This window comes from Anguilla anguilla, chromosome 8 (genome assembly GCF_013347855.1).
Source record: "Anguilla anguilla isolate fAngAng1 chromosome 8, fAngAng1.pri, whole genome shotgun sequence".
Taxonomy (NCBI): domain Eukaryota; kingdom Metazoa; phylum Chordata; class Actinopteri; order Anguilliformes; family Anguillidae; genus Anguilla; species Anguilla anguilla.
The window spans coordinates 27768842-27791755 of record NC_049208.1 but is presented as its reverse complement, the minus strand read 5'-3'; the positions used below and the strand labels follow the sequence as shown (position 1 = coordinate 27791755).

The 22914-nt window shown below is 42.7% G+C and overlaps 1 protein-coding gene across 1 annotated transcript in view; it reads right to left on the bottom strand.

The window, feature by feature from the left end:
- The window catches only part of csmd2 (CUB and Sushi multiple domains 2), a 260284-nt gene that overhangs the window by 212929 nt on the left and 24441 nt on the right, over positions 1–22914 (bottom strand). The window contains exons 2-3 of the mRNA XM_035429807.1: positions 20651–20867; positions 1920–2032 (exon numbers count right to left, since the gene is read on the bottom strand). Coding sequence (XP_035285698.1) covers positions 1920–2032; positions 20651–20867 — 330 coding nt within the window. The remainder of the gene's footprint in view (positions 1–1919; positions 2033–20650; positions 20868–22914) is intronic.

The following is a 22914-nucleotide window of genomic DNA, read 5'->3' as shown; positions in this document are numbered from 1 at the left end:
CAGGTGGAGAATAGGGCCAGGTGGACTGAAGGTCACTTGACAACCCCATTTGACTTTGTTCTCATTCAGTTTTCACATATCTTCTGTCTCAATATGTCCTCCTAGACCCTCAGCAGGCTGGTATCAGGGCTGGCCACTCATCCCTCCTTCAAGTGCGAAGCTCCACTCTGCAATGATGGTTTCTCTTTCCTGTTGTGAATTGCTGTGATGTTTTAGAGAACATCACAGCAATTCACAACAATTCTCCTATACAGGACCCAGAGAATCCAACTCTTTCTTACCTCATCACCTACTCAACCCAGCTCTTAGCACAGGCACTGGCCAATTCCTGTCTGAACCACTCCAGCTGTTTCCTCACCGGTCTCCCTGCCTCTTCCATCAGACGTCTGCAGCTTCACAGCTGCTCACATGATCTACAACCTCCCCAGGATCAGCACTGTCACTCCCCTTCTCATCTCCCTCCACTGGTTACCCTCCCCCCACCCTCCCTTTACTTTCAGGACATGTCTCCTGTCTGTTCCGGACACCACAGGACTGTCTGCAGTGCAGTCAGGATAGCAGAAGCCATGCTCATCTTCTGACACGGACTGAAGACTGCACAATGGCTTCCTTCAACCTCTTTATGCTTTTTTCTTTTTTGAAGTGATTGCAATTTAATGCAACATTTTCCCTAAATAAAGAGAGATTAAATGTCTATCAAGGAACCGTCTGACTTTAAGCCCGCCTTTTCATTGTGGGACTCCTGCTATTTTGCCCAGCCATTTGAATTAGTTTAAATCACATTTTAAACAAAGAGGAGGTCATCACCTTCCAATACCGTTCAGGGCAACAGAAGATGCTATTCAGTGGCAAACAAATGAGTGACACAGGACACTCATGAAATCATTCTGCTTTCTGTTGGAAAAAAATATCTATGAGACGTATCGGACGCATAGATACAAAGGACCTTCATAACCAAGGAGAACTTCCTTAACGATGCTGCGCAGACCTTTCCATGCGGATTTCCAGAGAGCATTACACATACTGCTGGCTACACACCAATTCATTTTCATAAATGGGATTGATTAGCATCACGATGCCATTAACAGAGTCGGGGAGGCAGGACTTGCTTTCCCCAGTGTGAGGGGACAGCATTGGCATTCAAATGAGCCGATTGTGTGGGGGATAGGATGGGAGAGAGGGAGAAACCCTTCTTGAATTTAAACAGGTCTGATCGCACGGGTGACCTGCAACACGTGATGTCGGGGAAACATAATATCCTGTCATCAGAGGGCAATGCCGATCCATAAGTACCCTAATTGGAACAATTTAGCAATCTTTTCAAATTATAGTCAGCCTCTGATGCTATTTTATGCTGGTCATAAATTGCATACATCAAAAGGCTCCTGGCAAGACCTTGCAGGACACAATGTCTCATTTATAGCCAACATGTACATTAATCAAAGTACCATAAAACACAACAACAGATCCACCATACTTTACTGCTTTTGTCTTAGCTCGTCCATTTATAACATGCATCAAACTGCTTGATAAGACTGGTACAGCAGTGATTAAAACATATGATTTTTTTAATGATTGCATTAACATGACAGAATATTTAAAGCAATAATAAAGATAATGATAAATGCAGCATTCCCAGTTCCATATCATTAGTATCTCTTCTATTATTCAAATTGTCTCTCAAGGATAGTCTTCCATACTATTGCCCTGGCCACTGCTCCACATTACTGCCCCGATCACTGCTCTGCACTGCTGCCCTGATAGCTGCTCCACCCAGCTGCCCTGACCACTGCAGTGACCATTCATCAGTCTGAAATCAGGTCTCTGATATCAGTCCTACATTTCCCACTTAAACTCTGACCACACGGGTGATTTTGGATCTGTGGGCAGATGATAGGGAACAGGTGCACCAACCTTACCGTCAAATGCGGCTTTGAAGCCCTGCCCACTGACCGCGTAGTCCGACAGGAGCCACAGTGTGAGCCTGGGGCCCGTGCTGATGATGGGGGCCGGGAGCTGGAACCCCGTCAACCTACGAAAAGAAAGGAAAGGCTCAAATAGCACTTAGCCACAGGCTGCCTGTTTGTCTATAGAAGTGAAAAAAGGGGGAAAATGTCATGAATGAATGAAAGGATGCACCTGAATCAACAGGCAGAGATGAGGAAAAGCAGGAGCTTCTCAAACGTTTCAGTCATTTAAATCAATTCAACAAGAGACAAAACACGTGCATCGGTCTCAGCTCAAAATTGCTTTCCATTGTTCACAGTTTAATTTACTGCTTATTCACAGTTAGGCTCTCTTTCTGGCTAATTCATTTTTAAAATACAGCAGAAAGACACAGTAAAACTTCCCGAGCCTTCAGATCCATGTCCCATCTCCCGGTGACCTTGTTGGCGGAGACAGTAATCGATGCACTTCACACCATGGGCAGCGACAAGCACGCAGGCCTGAACAGCAGCCTTGGGGCGAACAGTTCATCCATGTCACCAGAGGAGCGTCTCTGAGACCATAGCGCACATATCACAGCGTGTAACGCACCAGCCAGAGAGCATTTACAGGGCTATTAGATTGCAATCAATGCAGCTATTAGGAATGATCATGGAAAGACCAAAGTTCATAGCTGGTTAAAGTGGGAATACTGTAGCCGCCATTGCTAATGATTACACTAATCATTCCAATAACAGCAATACCCAATGCAACTACTACATTGCTGGCGCTAGTATTATTTATTTATTCTACCAATTCAGCACTTTCAGTTCTTGGCCTGAAAAAGCTATGGCCTTTTACAAGCCTTCCTTAACATTAGAGTAAGAAAAAGAAAAATATTGCAGGTGTAGAACAGGGTTACCCCACTTGTCGCAGAGCACGAAATATGGTACAATTTTGAAGTAGATTTTATTGAGTCGGACTTCACATTTGAATGACTACAATGCCACAGAGCCATATTGTGCCCAACTGGGATTACCTAAAGGAGCGGCGCCTACAGAAATTGTCCAACAGCATATAAAGGAAGTATTGAGGCTAACAATGGATCTATTTCACATGGTGCAGTTCAGGTTTAGGTGTGGTGTCAATTAGGGTTTCTAAAAAGAAGCTGTTATCTTTGAGGAGAATAGTCACAAAGGATAGTGCCCTCCCTGCTGAGGATAAATACATGTTAGAACCGCAGGATATTGACCATTTGCACTCAAATTCTCATCCGCAGCTATATAAGAGAAGGAACAACAACGATACGTTTCTCAGTTGCTTACCTAGGAGGTAAAATGTTGTAAATGCTTTCCATTTATTGTCGTTTTAATTGTTGGTAATCTCGGCACTCTCGTAAATGAGCGCTCGTTCCCTCAATGTGTCAAGGTTGATTGATTCAATTCAGTATATGGTTTTCAGCACAAATGTCTGCACATTTTGAAGGATGGTAATGCATGATATCCCCCCGCCCCCCCCCCCCCCCCCCCATTTTTCTTCTTTTTCTTCTTTAATTTAAAAAATACAATAACTTTTTTTGTCCATTTTTCTATCACTTGGAAATGGCAAGGGCTCTCTTAGACTTCCGATCCAATTGCAGTGCTGACAAAACAGCTGAAAAAGTATGTAGGTCTACTTCAACAAAAAATTATTAAAAACTGACTTAATTTTACAATCAAAATAAATGCAACATATTTATCTTTCTCTTCACATATGGATTGCCAGACTTTGCACAATAAATGGGTCGCTACATCGTCAAAAAAGGACACCCCTTCTCTTTTCCTAAAGTGCCTGCCATTTTGTGGTTTTTGACATCGACCCATCACAAAGTGTATCAGTTCAGCTCACCAAATGGTTGCTATTCCAACTACTAGCTGGAGGCATGATATTATTTTTTATTGCATTTCTACATTTTTATAACATTATTTCCGGAAACATTTCTGTTCAATTCTATATTCAAACTGGGACGTGTAAGGGCAGGGTGTGCTTAAACAGAATACATAAGCTGGTCTGTCAGAAATATAAATGAGGGCATTAATATTTAGATGTATGAATTTATGCAGACAGCCAAACGATGGCCAAGCTGCATGAAAATTTGATTCCTCTTCTAAAATATGCCTATTGTGTTAAAAAGAGCTTCTGTTCCAATATTCAGTGAATGATACCAAATTTGGAGCATAAATAATATTCAACCAATGCACGTGTGACAATACATTTGAAGGGTGGGTCTGCTGGAAGCTCAATTAAAATAAGCCCTGAAGCAAAGCAACCCTCTTCGTCAGGCTGGTCAATCCATGAAAACCGCTTTGGCGGAGTTGAATGTAGCATTTATCATTATGGTGGAATGTCCTCAGTCTGTATAGATATTCCTCTGATGACCTGTCACTGTCCTAACTGCCTCAACCAGTTGAGAGAGGGGTCAATGTGCAGGGGAAAGGGGAGGCGGAGCAGGCTGGTTTGCAGACGGGGGGGTGGTAGTGTTGGTGGAGAAACACTCCTGATTAAAGCGATCCGTAAACAGATCCAGTCCCGCGGGCCAGTCTGATTTACTGGACTAGTGAGCGGCTTCATAATAAAATGTGATTAAATGGAGTGTCAGCGCATGAATAATGATCCCCACACTCTGACCATGCTCAGTGCGTGCGGGGGGCTGTACAATCCCAGGGCAAGCCAGCCAAATCTCACGGGAGTCTCGCTTTCTTTTTAAATCTCTGACAAGGAATTATGGGGGGAAAAAAGTCTGTGAAATGGTATGGCCCTCGGGGACTGCCTATTGCCAAAGAACAGAGACTGGAACAACAAATTTCAAGGAATAGGAGATACATGCATGTATTTGGTGTACAAACACGTAAAAATAACAATGAAACAGATGAAAGGTAATAACATTTACCATAAAGTGTGTTTCCTACCAATAGGTTTTACTGTACAGCTTTATATACAGTAAAGCAAAGGACCTCATTGTTGCTTTATTTAATATTCATACTTCATATTTTCAGTTTACATTTTTTTTTTCACACCACAGTGCATGCACCTGCGGGGGAAGTTTACATACTGCCACCTTAAACTTGCTGCTGAGGCAGACACAAATTGATCTGAATTAGCAACAGCCGAACGGGTCGCCTTCCCAGCAAACAATCCAAGCCTGAATCACGGCATCGTTCTTGTCTGTTTTGCCAGTTATCCGTAAGTTTTGCTGAAGCAGCCATATTCCTCGGGGGGGCTAAAAGGAAGCAGCAGCAAGATTTTGACATGCGAGCAAAAGGAGAGACATTAGTAGATAAATGATAGAGGGGACGACAGGAGGAAGAGATGAGGGGGGTGGGGGGTATTTATTGGCGAACACAGTTTGCTCATTACTCTTACTTGTATTTCGGCTGAACGAAGCAAGCTTTTTTGGGGTTCCCGGAGGGGAATGCGGCGCGTTCATTTTTTGCTCATCGATGGTTCTGCCACAACCTTTTCCGCCCCAGGGCGGTCACGCACATCGCCCTGCCCCACCTGTGGCCGGGGGTAGAGGGGCGTCCCGCTCTTACCAGCCCCCCCCCCCCACCCCGCCGCTGGGGCTGGCCAGATTTATTGACCTGTCAGAGCGGAATGCTGCGTCGGACACAATCGAGCCGTAACTCTCTCTTCCTCAAGGCCTGAGTCCCCGGCCCTGACAGGAACCGGCTCATCTCCGCTTGGCCAGCGCCGGAGCTGAATTATATTCACGCGCACCACATCCTGGCACCCAGCGCCAGGTCCAAAAATGCGTGAAGCGGAACAGCCCCCCCCCCCACTTCCCTCCCCCCTCCCACCCCCCGACCCTTTGCGTTAAGCCGCTGCAGTGTCTTTTCCTTCACCCAAAGAGGGAAAAACAGGCAGGGCGACAATGCTGGACACTGCACCCGCTTTCTAGCCAGGTTTGCTAGGCTTCATTATTACGGGCTGTGAGATAATGTATGAAATCAAAAACAGCGGTCATATCTCATTATATACAGCACAGCCAGGGAAAAAAACACTCTTCTGTGTGGCCTGTGCATACTACCCTGTGCATACAATTGTCACTAAACATGATGTTTAATGGACAGTATACTGACCTCCAGGTTAATTGGTGCTGGTTATTTGATTACAGGAATGGGATATCCAAGTAGAATAATAAGCAAAACCTGCACTAGTTTGTAGTTGCTCCAAAGGGAAAACTGCCCTCTACTGGTACACCAATACCACTTTCAGAAAATTCTGACGTGCTCTGCATGTGTTCATAAATAAAAACAAGCAAGGACGGAGACGCGTGGCGGAAAATCACACGACGAGAACAGGAAATCACTCCCTTCCCACTGAAAGCCGAGTGAATGATTGAGATGGTCCTCCAGACCGCTCGAGGCCATCGAGTCGCCAACCCACGTTCCAAATGTCACGCCACTGAGAGATTTGTGGTGAAAATGGGCTTCTTAAGGTGCGACCCATGGAGTCCACAAGGGCAACGAGATGCGTTTGTCTCCTCTGCAGATCCTCGTTAGCTTGTTGGTATAGCTTCGCCCCCTTGCCAGCACCAACTGTTCGGACCCATTCCAAAAAAGACAGAAGACCGTCGGCTGCCCACGAGCCCTTCTGTCGCAATTTGGGCCGCTCCGTTGGAATCAGGGCAGCGCTTAATTAACGGGAGGTGAAAGGCTCATTTAAAAAGCATGGATAAATGGAGGAAGGCATTCACATAGAAAGCCTTTAATCTTTCTCGCCACATAGAATTTCATTCTACAGCAATGCCGCTTCATACGAATAATTAGGCAATGATATCCATTTAGCCCTTCTGCTCTTTATGCATTGAATCATTGCACTCCAGGGGCTAATTTGAAGACGGCTTGTCACCTCAAGAACCAGCTGCATTGTAGACAGTGGTAGCTTAAAGACCCATTGGTAAGGTCACCCGTTTATACCTCAGTGAGCTTAACGCCACACAGGCACAATATACACAGGGGATTGTTAGCAGATCTCATGACAAATAATTAAAAAGTGCTTGGAACAAATCAGTAAATTATATAAGTGTCCATAGCAATCATCATTAATTTCAGAAATTATCTTTACATCTGAAAATTTATTCTGCAAAAAAAATAATAAAATCATATTTGCTCCAGTTTACTATATTAAAATGACTAATTGTATATGATTAGAACGAGAACCACTGACACTTTTCAGTTGGATATGCTGAGAAGGGCGCTTACAGCCTGATTCAGCCACAGAGTGACAAAATGGTTTCCACTGGGTTTAATACAAGATGGAACCACTACTTTTAACATACAAAGACCTTAATGCAAATGTTGCAATTATCATCTGTAAAGATAAGCACCTTGGCTGGATTGAGAAATACTTCATTATTCCATGATTAGCACAGAAAAAAAATAAACAATGAAAATGTGGAACAGCCACACACAGATAAATAATTCAGAACAAGGAAGCTCTGATATAATACAGAAATCTATGGGCTTTAACCTTGTGCCATTTCAAATAATGGCAAGCGAAAAAAGTCATCAAGGTAAATGATTAGTTGTCACTCAGAGGACGTACTGGCAAATCTCATCGCACAGAAATGTTCCTAAATAATCTCCGGCTGCTAAAGTTCATGTTAATATGCGTGTGCTCTTGTGCCATTACGTGGAAACGTTTAGTCTAATTTGTCAATCAAGTCTCATTTGGGTATGATATTGGGAACATCAGGCCTTTTTATTATTTTTGTTATATAACCTTTATTTAATCAGGAAGTCTAATTTTGATCCGGAATATCTTTTTCAAGAGAATCCTGGCTATGGTAGCAGCCAACACAGTGACAATCTAAACAATACAATACATATAACATATAAAACATACAGTTTAATAACTGAATTGTGACACCACCACACACAAAAAATATAACTTTTTTTTTTTTTTCCCCCCACAAGTCTGCAATTACTTTGGCTTGTCCAAAGATATATTTGAGTCCATTTTAAAGGACATCATTTTGTCATCCATGAGTTGTGCTGTCCTGGAACGGTTCCAATTCAGTAGGGTAAAGTAGCTATAGAAAATGTCTCTTTAGCGTCCCTCTTGTGTTTGATTCATGCTGAGAAAAAGACAGTGAGCGATGGATTCAAGTATGTTCGCAGGGCTGAGCCAAAGAGGAGAGCGACTGTCTGAATTGAGCAATTAATTGCAAATTTAGTTTGCTTTTATCTCCAAGAGCATGCTTAGAGCTATTAGTTGCATGTAACCACTCACAAAAGGCTACCAACTGTTTAATAACAAGCCAGCATTCTGGCCGAATACATCCCTAATGCCTCGCATGGCTACTGCTGTGCAGATTGGATGGAGTGCGATTCCTTACCCGGAAAGCTCGGTATCATGTTGGCTTTGGTGCCATCCGTGGGGTTGGGGAAGGGTCACAATGAATAAATTAATCAACTCTGCTGTCAGTGCATTTAGTGCTACTTAAATCACTTTACAATAATCCCCAGGCTAAAAACAATTAAGGATAAATAAAACCACTTCAGTATTGTTGAATTCTTCCCCTTGGCAAAGTGATTGGCCTAAGTACAATCTATACAATATGATGTTTCCCTATAATGAGATGAAGTGCTTGAAGGAAATCATATTCCTGTTTGCCTGATTAAAAATACTGTGTAGTGCAAGCAATTACATGTGTAGGGGATTTAGCTAATTCTACACACCACAGAGAGTTAGTATGTGCAAGTAAATCTGCATTACCAGAAAGCACAAGGTTACTGATTTTTAATTAGCCATGGGCACCCAGATGGTGGGCAGTGGGGCACCATCCGTGCTTCCAGAACTTCAGACCCCAAGATTAATGGTTCAAATGTTGACTTTACTCTTCCCAGTGAAAGCAAAAGCTAGAGCAAGATAGTTAGTTTCTAAGGGACACCTTCAAAAGACCAACACTCTCAAACTGTGCAGTTCATTATTAGCATATATTTATATTCTTTTTTTTCTGTCCCTGAAAATTCATTTGTAATTAACCCCAAAAACAATGTTCAGGGGCAGACATGCTTAGAAGGGCAGAAGGAACAAGCTGACCAATGGAGTACAATCATGCTTCTATTTGTTTGTTCTCCCTCCCTTCCTCACCTCCCCCCCCCCTCTCTAAGTGATGGAGGCAAGGAGAGTGTGTGTGTGTGTGTGTGTGTGTCTGTGTGTCTGTGTGCGTGTGCATGTGTCTCAGTCAATGAAGCTCTCAACAAGCAGAGCTACATTTTTTGACGTTGCTATCTGTGTCAAGGTGGAAGCAGGAAAGAGACCTTATGTTTTACCTCAGGCAGTGTGAAATGTTTACAACTTGCAGTAAACTGAATACCTGACATGAATTATAATATTTTCGGTACATTGGAGGACTATGTACAAACAGATATTAGTGTACTTGTTTGGCTGTCTTTGAGTACATACACTACTAGAGGTAATTTCTCACGTGAAACACACATGTTCTATAGCATTTTCAGTATCTGTAGGCAGGAGTGCCAAGCACCATACAGTCCTTGCATAGCATAAATTATTTAGTTTGTGTGTGTGTCTTCCAACAATTTATTGTACTGCTTTCCCATGAGGTACCATTGTTAGCTTCTCATTGGCTGTTTGTTTACTCTGCATCAGAATTAACAATCTCTGTCTGCTCTTAACCATAAGTGATTTAAATTACTATGACTGTGCAGCTGTCTTGTTGACATGAAGAAGTGGAAGTAATTTAGCTCCTTAAATAAAAATGGATCAGAACAGAATGGATTTTGCTTTCCCCTTTTGCTCAAAACACAAGGCATACAAAGGCTCTGTGTCACCCGTATTATACACAGATTGACCAGTCAATGTCAGCCATGTCTCACAGCCTCAACATGACATGGAGTTCATTGAAACTCCTCCCTTTTGGCTGTGGTCGGAATTTGGTCCAAGTCGGTCAGCGTATGATATAATGCAGTGATCTTCATTCCCGGTTCTGATGGGCCAGAGCGATTGCTGGTTTTTGTTGTTATTCATTGTTGTTATTTCATTAAAATTACCTCACCTGATCTGGTCTCTTTGGTCTGAGTTGGTTGCTGATATTAAGGCAAAAAACGAAAACCAACAGACCCTACAGCCTGTCAGGACCGGGAATGAACATCACTGACATAATTGCTTATTATCCATGGGGTTGTGGTACAAAACTCACCATGATCATCTGACAATCCATTTGGAACTTAATGTATATGTCAAATTTCATCACCCGGCATCTGCCTAGGACATGTCTCAGCAGAGTGTGAGCAGTCACAACGTTTTCTTCAGAAAATACACTACTGTAATTTATTTAAATAAATATTTGATCATGTGAGCCATCACGTGCACGCGCACACACAGTTAGTACTGTACTTATAGTACCGTTTATAAAATAATTACACTTTTTCCCTTAATGAGATTAGCAGTGAAGTGGCCAGTAATAGTAGTAGTGAATATGCACACTTGCCATATATACGAATCAGTCTTGCCCCTCTCCATTTTGCCTAATTCCCCTCAGAGCCCCATAAAGCAAAAGGGGATCCATCTATTTCTCTTTGCTTGGTCTTAACCTTTATAGGTACTGCTTGGCTGTGAGTTAATTAAGATGTTTTAACACCCCATAAATCCCAAGGTTCTGTGATCCATGCATCTGTGTAACAAACTATTTGCCTTTAGATTAATCATTTTTATTTACTTAATTGTTTATTTATTCACTCTGACACACACATGCAGACCCGGACACACTCACACACAGACACACCCATTCATTCCTCCAATGGTCACCCCCAGTTCCTGTTTTGTTTCATCTCCAGGCTGTGCTGGCTGAGCGCTCTGAAGCATCCAGTGGCTGTGAGGGCCAAATGGTGAATTACACATCTGACATTGCGATGTTTAGGAAATAGTTTGCATGGTGAACGACAGAAAAAAAGAAGAAAAAAAAAAAGAAAAGAAAAAAACACTAGATCTCGATAACCTCCAGGAGTCAAGTTAACCCTTTCCCTTGCAGGTGAAGCAAATAGTTCTATGTAAACTCCTGGATTTCCATTTCCCTGCCCTAAACCTTGCAGCTCCTAATAATCACAACATTCTTGCGCAGATTGTACTGCAGAAGGTAGGAGAAGCAGGCAGGTATATTTACTGCCTTATTAAGCCTAAATTGCAGGTAAATGCTCTTAATGACATGCTAACACTTTCTCCCTCAAGCACAACACAGCCACACAATCAAATCTCACAGAGCAATATTTAACTACCACTCCATCTTCCAAATGCTCTTATAAAAATAGTTATTTCTATGATGGTTGTCTTTTATATTATCTTAAAAGTATTTAGGATTACCCCAGTATATTGCATATTTCATTAGGAAGCTTCTCCTGGTATGGTGATGATGATAATAATATGTGAACAAAAACAAAATGCACAACACAATATCATATGTTGTCAGAAAAGTCTCATACTGCTTCAACCATATGGTCATTTCAAATAGGCAGGTCCCCATTTTAAAAAGTGCATTACTTATTATAAGCGGGCTTTTTTTGGCACCTGCAGTTTAAGTTTGCTTTTTTTTTTTCCTTAAAGGGGGGGTGGGATCTGCACCTGTGATGCTGTGCACTGTCACCACTCATAAATGCACTGGGCCAGTTGGGATGTTGAGTCGTGAGCTGTTGTCCAACCCACAGTCCCGTCTCATCCATCTGAGAATAGCGACATCTGGCGAATTGCTCCAGCATCCCTGTCAATTAGCTGTGTTCCCACGGCACTGGATGGTTCCCATGGCATCCGCCTTTGAAGCCGAGAACATTTGGAGAGAATGATAAGTAGTACGACCATCTCCAGGTTTGCATGCGTGGGCACAGACGGAAATTTGTGAGATGCCATTGAAGCAGGTGGTGTGTGTGTGTGTGTGTGTGTGTGTGTGTGTGTGTGTATGGGATCGAAGATGCATGAGATTCAAAAAGACAAAGAGAGAGAAAGGGAGAAGGCAGACGGAGAGACACAGACAGGTAGTCTGATCAACTGAATGAATCATTCTCTGCACATTACTGCATAGCTAGGTTATGGAATGATCCTGCATTCTCAGATTTGTCAACTGACATTATAATGTTAATTGTACGCACATGTTTATCGTCCTTCAAACCAAACAATTTGTTTCAGGTATAATCAGGAGTATTATCAACCACCAAATCACATTTTGTATTCAATAACAAAAACAGCAGTAATACAACGGAGAGCCTGGATAGCATTTCAAGCAGCTTGATTATTTACTTGCTTATTGACATATTTAGGCCTCTGGCTTGCCAACATCATTCGTATCCACACAGCTTAGCTTCCAGGGGCCTTTACCTCTTTTGATGAGCTCACTCATCCTATTGCAATGATCTGCTGCTTTGTGCCCTGCCAAGTAAGGGATTTTTTAAGAAGGGAGGACAGAAAAAACTGAAAAATTATTTCACTTATTTTCTGGTGAAGCCAATTTTGACTGTGGCTATGCACCTGCCTGTCCCAACAAACATTCTGGACCAGGAGTGTACATAAATCCACAAAACAGAGAGGATTTGAGGGGCCACAGATGACGCATGGCTGACCTCCGCATAACCCCCATCTATGGATTTCCTCTCTCTGCTTCCCCCCTTTCTGCATTCCATAAACCCCTGACTGGCAATTATCTTAAGTAACAGGGAAGAAAGATTCATGGGTGCGCAGAAATGTCTAGCAGAAGCTTCACTACCTTGAGGGAGAATGGTGGGGGTGGCTGCGGAAGAGGGTGGGGGTGGTTGGTGCTGGGGTGGGGTGGGTACAGCTGGATTTTCCCAGAGCTCCCCACTGCGACACTCCTCTTGATTATCCCCCAGGAAGGAGCAACCCGTCGATGATCAATAACGTCGGGGGGGAAGATTAGTTGCTAAGATGCGGCCCTTTGTGGTTTGTTAGGCCTGCTTCTCTCTGTCAGAGTGTAGAGATGGTGCTGTATCTCCCCTCTGCATCAATCCACCCTCCAACCAACACCCCCACTCTACCCCAGGAACCCCCAACACAACCCCCCCCCCCTTTCCGTGCAGCGTAGCCCTCTGAGGGTCTAAGCCACCGGGACTGTGCAGACAAGGGACGGGAGCATTCCTGAACAGCTGCCCTCATGAATATTAATGAGTGCTCGTTATGTGACAAGAAAGGGTGACAGAACTGCAGAGCCCCTCTCTGAAGCAGTACACACACGCACGCCCCCGCAGCTCTCTCTCTCTGTCTGTCTGTCTGTCTGTCTGCCCCATCTCTCTCTCTCTCTCTCGAGCATGCAAAAACACGTACGAATGTACGCTTGCATGTATGCACACAGACACACACAGTCACGCAAATATAATCCAAGCATGCACGCATTTACACAAACAAGCACACACACATGGACTCACACACACACACACACACACCTGTGCACGCTCATACCTCCCTGAGTAATGGGCAGATGTGTGGGGCACAGTGCCACTGATCTCACTGGCTGCCTGAGGCTCAGACCATAAGGACAGGGCCCCTCTGTACGCGCTGCATCACACAGGCTGTCTCCAGTGGCAGTCATGAAGCTTCCCGTTGTTAGGGTGAGAATATTATTTAATGTTTAAGCTTCATTTATATTTTTTTGATGAGGGAATACATTTAGATGAGGGAATATCATTTCTAGATTACATGTGCAACAATATGCAGGGTTTTTTTTGTTGCCAATTTCACACTGATACTTCAGTCTCATTAAGTTGATGATGCCAGACTTACAGTATATAGTAGCTTATACTACTGGGCAGTACGCAATTTGAATGCCTAATACAGAGGTGATAAATTTATGTCCATGAAAGGCATTCAAACTGCATAATGCCCTTCAGTCATTATCCCGCTTATACAATGGCTTACCAACAAAAAGAATCATTGTAATCAAAACATGCATTTTAAAATATGCAATTCTATTGCAATGGAAACATTGCTTAGGTATCTGAGAAAATATCAAAAACCCTATACTGCTTAGTTACATAGAAATCAAGCCTTTTGCTAGATTTTCCATCAGTCACATTACAATTCAGTTTGGTTTTCAGGTCAGAATTGCCTCACAGCATGTTTGTTATCATGGACTGCTAGCTAGCCACCTAGTGAATTATATTCAATACGGAGGTAAAACGTTAAATGTAGTCAAGCTATAACTCGACTAGCTGCTCCCTACAGTCATTCATGGACATCATGCTGCTTATGCTGGAGTTGGCTGTGGGTGGACATATCCCTTATGTGAGATGTGTTGTTGCAAGTATGTTCCAAGTTGCAAGTATACTGTAAATGCTGGCTTGCTAGCATTTTGTGTTTAAAAAAATGGAAAAATATTTTCACCCCTCTCAGCCGATCAGAACCGAGTCTTCAGTCAGTGTGTGTTTACTGAGAAGATTACTGTGTTAAAGATTACTGAGGTTATCTTTGGCTTCTTACTACAGCTGTACGCTTGAAAAATAAATGACATAAGTTTGATTCAATTTATTTTAGCATCACAGGCCAATTATTGAACTGCCTACATGCGCCACCTCCTATTTTTACCCAAAGTGACATTAGCCTCTATCTTGGCACTACCAAGGGAAGGCTGTTGCTGGGAACAAAAGTTGGAGGTGCGGCGGTTGTGAGACACGCAGTGAGATGTGACGCAGAAAAGTTACCACACTGTTACACAGCGCTCAGCTTAAACAGGGCGTCCGCCCAACGCGTTTGTTTCTCGTTGTCACGCCGCAAGATGTGGAATGAGAGCAGGGCTCGGCCTGAGCAGAGGGAGCTGAAGATGAAGGGAGGCAGGCTTTTAAAAGCCATGAGCCAGCCTGGCTTTCATGCCGCCAACACCGTTCGGCTTAAAGAGAAGGGGAAAGCACTGTGGAGGGAAACGGAATCCAAGCTCGTATTGGCAGGGAGAGGGACGGAGACGGAAATGGCCAAACAACTGGCCTGTAACATGCGGGGGCAAACATTTTCATTTCAGGCATTTGGCAAATCCAGAGTGACTTACACAGTTTTACATACAATCCATTTAAACAGCTGTACTGTATTTACTAAAGCAATTCAGGTTAAACACCTCGCTAAAGGGGGATAGCAGCAGTGTCACAACCAGTGATTCAAGCCTGCAACCTGGGAGTTACAAGCCCAGCCTCCCCACCATTACACTGCCCTGCCGCATCGCATCAGCCGAGGCCCGCTGTGCGGGGCCCGGAGGGTCAGGGCAGCAGCTCCAGCATCCCCCCCGCCCATTCCACACAGGAGTCCCGCTGGTCCTCTGCCCCTCCGATCCCTGCCAGATCTCAAATCTGGACCGGGCCCACATGGAGCAGCGAGGATGACAGCAGCAGATTTAATGGAATTGGATAGTCTTTGTCCAGGACAGGCCGGTGCAGTCAGGACAATAAAAACCCAATCCAGCTCCAGCTACAGTGGTGAAGAAGAGTAATATATCTCCTGTGGGGGCTGGAGGAGGTGTTTCTGATTCGGGTTAAACAAATAAATAAGAGCAATTAAACAGAGTGCCCACTGTCCCATGTGTGCTACTCCATCTTTCCCACAAGCCCAATAGCCACAGCACAGAGAGGGCAGAGGAATTTTGGGTAATAAAGCAATAGCCCTCCACAGGCTTCAGCGCCTCCTAGTGTAGGACTAAGGAAAGGCGGATTTCTCGGGAGATCACAGGATACCCTGACCCTAGATTTAATGCAATCAGTGAGCTCTGTCTTTAACTTTGATTCACAGTTCTGACTCAGTGCGTCCTTATTGAAGTCTCCACAGAGTCAATAAAGGCACTGCTCTGTTGTTTTTGTTTTTTTGTATGTAAAAGAAAGAGATTGTCAGATGGAAAAATTCTGCTTTGATGTTATATTTGCAACACTTGGTAAAAAACAAAAAAAAACAAAAAAAAAACTTGCATTTCTCATTACACATAGGCACCACATCTTTCAATTAGTTACAGAAAAGTGTAGAATGATCATTCTAAGAAATTCAGAGGGCATCAAACAGGGAAACTGCTGATTGTAATGAACGGTGCTTTGACTACCCCATTTGCTACAGCTAATCTAAAACTTGCTGTACCCCTTCAGCTATGTGATTCCTACACCCCCAAGTGCCTGTCCTCACAAAACGCCACACAAGGCAAAGAGGACCAATGCCATTGGTGCTTATCAGAAACTGACTATTGGCCCTTTCCCCCTTTATTTTATAAAGTCAAAGTTTGCATCAGCCTACATGATTTCAATCAAGGAACAAAGTCTGAACAAGACAAATACAAAGACCACTAGAAAAAAAAAAAGAAAAAAAAGTATGAAAATACTGTGTCATAAGGGCATTGTGGTGGTCCTCCCACAGTCCAAAGGCATACAGGTTAGATGAATCAAATTCTGAATTGCCTCCAGGTATGAGTGTGTGTATGTGTGAGTGAATGCTGCATGTGCCCTGCAATGAACTCGAGCGCTGTCCAGGATGGATAATGGATGGATACAGTGTCACAGATCAGCGCTACTCAACTCCCGGTCCTGCGACAGTGCCTGCAGGTATTTCCAACCATGCACCGCACCACCTGATTTCACTTATGAGCGTACTTCCTGAACCAAGGAGGTAAAATAATTGGTGAAATCAGGTGCAAATATCTGCAGACACTGCAGCCCACAGGAACTGGAATTGAGTAGCGCTGTAATAAGAAGAGTACTGCTACCTAATACTGTCAGCCAGTTATCACCATTATGCACTGACAATGCTGACTGGCTGTTCTAATGCCTTGTCACCTCAGTGGTCCTGTAGCATTGTTTCACCAGATGTTGTTGTGTCATACAATTCCCCAGTGCACTTAAAACAACCTGCCAGGATCCAGATGAAGAAAGAAGATCGGCATGTCCCTGATATTCAGTCCCTCTGGCCTATTCAATCATTGCTTTACATAAAAGTAGTTTTCATATCCATATTACCTTATGACTATCAGTATTAGCAGGGATGCAGTAGAAGTGGTTTTGTTTTCCCCTAGTCTTGAACAAACAATCGCATGGTCAGACACAAACGACATCACAGGAGGGAGGTCACACTTGATTTTTAAGCAGCCGTTAGGGTTTTTCTAGGGATCAAAGTATGCAAGAGTGAACATTTGCCTGGCTAGCAATCTCAATAATCTAGTATGCTATATCAAAACTATGCAATCTGTTAGTCTCTAAATAACGGTTTACAATTACATACATTTGGTTTCCTTGACATGCACACAATACATTAGCTGGAAAATACAGTAAAAAAATAAAAAATAGATAAACCACTTGCATATAGCCAAAACAGACTCTCAGCAATGGAGACATGGCAGAGATGGTAATTCTGCATGTTTAACTTGAAATATGTCGTTCAAGCTCGATGCATCTACCTAAAAAGTCTGTGTTACATTTTACCCCGCGTTAGGTTCTCCACGCTGCTGGCGATACTTTGGCCCTGAATCCTGAGAACGCTGTCGTCTGGACTCCCCCACCGATGCGGTCCGGCCCCTCTACAGTCACCGCCTGCCGCTCCCCACCACCGCCACCCACCCCCACCCATCATCTGCGCCACTACCTCTGGATTGTCACCTAGCTGCCACTAATTTAATCAACGTGAACTTGACTGACCGACCAAGTTGGTCACAAAGCTACAACCTGAGGTGATCAGAAGAGGATGGGCTCCCCCCTTGAGCCTGGTTCCTTCCTATCTGCTACAGTGAGTTTTTCCTTGCCACTGTGGCTCTAGGCTTGCTCCTGTGGGGATTTAGGCCAGGATTGTTTGTGAAGCGTATTGAGACAATGGTTTGTGAAATGCGCTACATAAATGTATTCTCATTGAGATTTCACCCCACTCTGCCCTAGTAGTAGTGCTGGTACTAGCATTTATTAATGATTACTGGGTGTGCTGAATGAGGAAGGTAAATTAAAAAAAAAAAAAAAAAAAAAAAAAGTTGTGACATCTAAATACCTAAATACCAAACATAACACTGAATTACTGACATTAGATGAATGTTAGAATCATATTGTGTACAAAGTAATAATGCAGTGTGACATGCAGAAAGTTAGGATTCAGAGCAAACAAACTTTATCACGGTCTCTCGCTTTCTATCTCTCTCCCTCCCTCACACGCAACAAATTAGTCTGGCAGGTTCTCATTAAATACACCATCCCACTCCTGCTGCTCTGACGCAGTCTGCTGTTAACAGCTCCTGTTATTAATGTGTGAATACGCCAGGCACACGAGGGAACGTGAACATGTTGACTCTGCCCATGGAAACACTCGGGAAAATATCTCAAGTCCCAGCTTCGTGCTTCACCTACGGGACAACACTTGGATTACGGCCCTTCCATTAACATCAGCCAAAAGCAACAATAAAACAGCAGGTAGAAAATGGCGCTCCTTCAGAAGCTCTATCAAACCAGAATGATCACAGGGGCTTACGGGCTCTGATAAGAGGATAATTGTTTTTAAAAAGACTTGGCCGAAAGCTCTTTTCCGGCCTGCATTTCAGGGCGGACATACTAAACTTCATCTGATACTTGTATCTCCAGTGAGGGCGATCCATGAAGAAAAGGACCCAGTCATATTTAACTGACCGGAAGATGAGTGGAGGGTAGGGGATCATCCCATCACAAAGGCAAATGCACTTGCTACCTGCTGTGCCATTCACAATGGCTGCACCCTCCTACCAGAGAAAAACAGTGCTGCGTTCAAACCTGAGTAAAGGAGCTACGATGTCAGAGCTGCAGCTGAGCCATAGGTGGCAGGACTGAGCATTCGGCTTACCAGCAGAGGCAGGCTCGCTACACGCGGCACAGACCCCTCAGGATCTTGAACTCAAAACACCCACCGGATCGTCCCTTTGCATCACGAGAACCAACTGAAGCCAACACACAGGCTCACTGACAGTTCAACCTTACTTCATCCGAGATGTCAGTGAAGCACAGGAGAACACAGTGGTGAGACAAAAGGTCCCTCTCAGACCTGCTTCATTGGGGAGCAACGGTTTAAGCAAACAAGTGTTTTCATAGCCTCACTGAACATGCAGACCAAAATTAATTAGCGGTCGGGGATATATTAACAAGCTAATGAGTTATCAAAACAAGGTAATGTGGCCTCATTCTCTACCCAGCAGCACATTCCAGGTAAACAACTTGGAATTCTTATCAACTTAATGTGCCAACCTATATTTTCTATTTTTGCAGAGCAAAATGCCCAATGTTAATTCAACTCTATCAAAGTACAATAGGGAACATACTGTATGTACTCTGTATAAGTTGATTTAACACTGAGAATGTTACTGTGCACATCACTGCAGAAAAAAATGGTAGTTCTCATGTCACAGAAAAATGAATCAAATAAAAATGGCATACAGAAATAAATTAAATTCTGCATATTTCAGCAGTCTTTGTCTCCAGGTAATTACAGCAATTTTGTGTTGCAACAAATGCCGAAAAGATAAAACTATAATTAACAATCCATGCTCATGACCCATATGACATTTATTTTTATTTTCCTACACTCGGCAAATCTGAAAATAAAAACTTGGTGGATCGGTTACGGAGAAGTTTCAAATGCTTTCGAACATAAAGATGTTTGTGTACACAGAAGGGACCTTACCAAAGAGAAGTAGATGCTGTCAGAGAATGGGGCATGCAGGGATAAACATGAGGTAGCTTTCAAAATGCCTTCCTTTGAGAAATAACAGAGCCAGGCCTGCGTAAAAGGTCTGTGTTATGCGATACGAATTTGACAGTGTCCTTTTTCATGTTACATTTTTTTAAAAACAAGATAATTTTCAAAGCCCCTTTTCAAGGAAACAGTTTTCCCAAGAAAGTCAGAACACAGCAGAGAGCTAGGGTACACGCAACAAGCATATGGTGTATCAGAACGTTGCAGCTAAAAAAGTGTTCAGTTAAGTGAGACAACATCACAACCAGACATCATGAAGACAATTAACCAAGCAGCCTTGCATGTGGTATAATTCGACAACCTCTTTATCTGCAGTGCACTGCATTGTACAGTTCTTCGTGCCAGAATGACATCTTAAAGTTACTACAAAAAGTCAGCACCCAACCAAATTGTGAAAATAAAAAAAATAAGTGTCAGTGTAAATAACAGATTATTGTTCAATGACAAATATTATTGAGATTAAATTGAGCCATTTAACCATTTGCTGTGGTCCAGTGCACACAAGCTCTCATTCTGATATGACTGCATTTGAGTCATAACCCACCTTTCATTTCCAGCCAACTCTTGTGCTTGGAAACTCCATTTATGTAAACTAAGTAACTGAGAGTAAAAATTTTGAACTTGAGAAACGTATTTTTGCGCCAAAAGAGAAAACTTCACTGACTTGACAATGATGTCTGAAACAATTTGAAAAGAATATTGAAAATAAAAAGTTTGTTTTTATATGGTCCTAAAACAGGGGAGACACCTTGGCAAGTAAACCGGGTAGCTGACTCAAACCATATACAAATCCCCTGAGTGGTTAGGCGTACGATTCTCTGCCAAAATGCTTTCTGTACTGTGATCATATCGCTGTTCCCCTATCTGATTTCAAATGTCTGAAAAAATAGTGAAAAATGATCATAAAAGGGTAAAACAAATGCAAATAGCTACACATTGTATATCATGCTGATATGATGCTGACTGTTCCTACGGTTCTGAAATGAATGGTAAAGGGGGTTACCGTGTTCGTAGGTTACTGGGGCTGAGCTGTCCATCGTAGACCGAGAGGATGTCAAAGTCTTCCTCTAGAGCGAACCCCTGGAACACCAGCTGTATTCGGTTGTGGTCCTGAGTGACGATCACCCATGTGCAGTTGGCATAGTTGGGATATCCGTATGGGTATCCTGGGCTCTCGATCGTCCCATTTAGACTGTGTAACGTGTAGCTGCAGTTCTGAGCTGGAAGACAAGGATACAGAGTGTAAGGGTAGCGCCAATAGCCGGAGGCAAGCAAAACCTGGCAAAGCAGCAGCAAGGTCAAAGAACCCGGTGAAGTTTTCTTTTTTTTCTTTTTTACAGTGCTGGTTCACATAATACAGATGTAAAATATGTACAGTGCACAAAAAATACTAGAAAATGAAAACCGTACCCAACAAAAGGAAAAATTAAGAAATAAAAATAAATGCAGAAATTTGCAAAAATTTTTACTATGCCTTGTGGCCCAAAGTTTGCTACACAGGTTGAGACAGGACTGATTGGAGGACCTCTAAACTCATCACTTTATACTCAGTAGCTCCTCCCCTGACATAAACCACCATAAATTAAATCAATTAACTTACCAACAGCCAATCTACAAATAATGCACAATACAGAAAACGTAATACCAATCACAGAAATAATCTGTAACATAAGAAAATAAAATAAAGGCACTCAAAATGAATTACACGCAAATTATAAACAAATAAAAAATGCCCCCTATTAACCTAGACTGCAGTGGTAGATGCCATCTACCCCCGCCTACATTAACTTGGTTTTTCCCTTGCTCCATTTGGCAGTGCGTGGAGCTGAGACGCGAAAGTGAGTAGGATTAATATTCTGTTTGCAAAAGGTCAATGAAAAACAGCTGTGATGTTTGTATTATTCAACCAAAAAAAACATTTGAGCAGAAACATTTACACACTAGACATTTGACTCATATGAAAAGTAAAGATAACACATACAAACGCAACATTACAAACTTGCATTAGCAGGCCTTATCCGATACAAGAAAAACAGTAATAATATCACAGAACAGACAGACAAAAGAGACATTGCCACACAAATACATAACACACAAACGCAATTTTACCACAGATGGAAGAAAGCCGGCATTTGGGGAAAAACTGAGTTTGCGTGGTCTTTAATAAAAGACTGAGAATTACGTAGCTTCCAGGCTAGTCACGGAATCAGCCTGTGACACTGAAGGTTAGGAAAGATTGGAACGTGTTTAGGATCCACTGCCAGGGAAAGCATTAGTCTTCATTACTGTATTTTTGTGTTACAGCAAATCATCCAGGCAGCTTGCATAGTCTGTAAGTGTGTTTATTTATGTATTTGTTCATATGCGCATTCAAATAGTACTTTCCAAAGTAGCCCTCAGTGCAATAACAACCAGGCTTCCAAAGGGAATCAAATTGAGTTTGTTCACCAGCAACTACTTTTTTGTAGGTCGTGGAAAGTTGTGAATATGTTTTCTGCTTGTGCTTTTGTTCACTCATAAACACATCCTTAAAATATACTTTGTTTTCTGCTGGGAAAAGTATAATTCTGATCTTGGCCTACATAGCTGGAAAGTTGGTTTGTGGGTGGTAAAAATGTAAATGTTGTAAAATGTTGTAAAATATTTGTGCTGACTTGGTCCCAAGTTATTGTATCTCTGCCATTATGGAGAAAAAAAAAATGGTCTGGTGGTTCAATAAAGGGTGGGTGGCAGACCTTGCCATAACTCGGTGTGCGTATGTGAAGGTCAAATCAATAACAATCATTACTTAATGGTATCATCCTCATGCGATGTTGCATTTATTTCCTGCAGAGAGGGGTATCTTTAAAGAAAATGTCTCCATCCTCAGAATACGAGAAGTGACTGTAATGGCTGATATTACCCATATAACACGGCCTTCACGGTCACCAGATGCAAGCCCAGCAGAGCTTTTATTGGAATCATATAATTCTGCACCAAAGCCAAAGACACGTTTTACACTTCCATAAATTAAGTGTGAGTTTCTTGACATCCTCATGGAAGAGGGGGTATTCTACCCACACAATTCACAATTTTACCTCATATGCCCAAAACCCGACAAAGTGAGTACATTTTTCTTTCCATGGCTTGTTAACTACTTGTACGTTGTCACTGAGTCATCTCAGTATGACCTAGAAATTGTTAAAGATGTATTGTTGCTGTACATACATTATTATAAATAGCACTAGCTATGTACTAGCCACATTAATTTGTTTGAACAAGTACCAG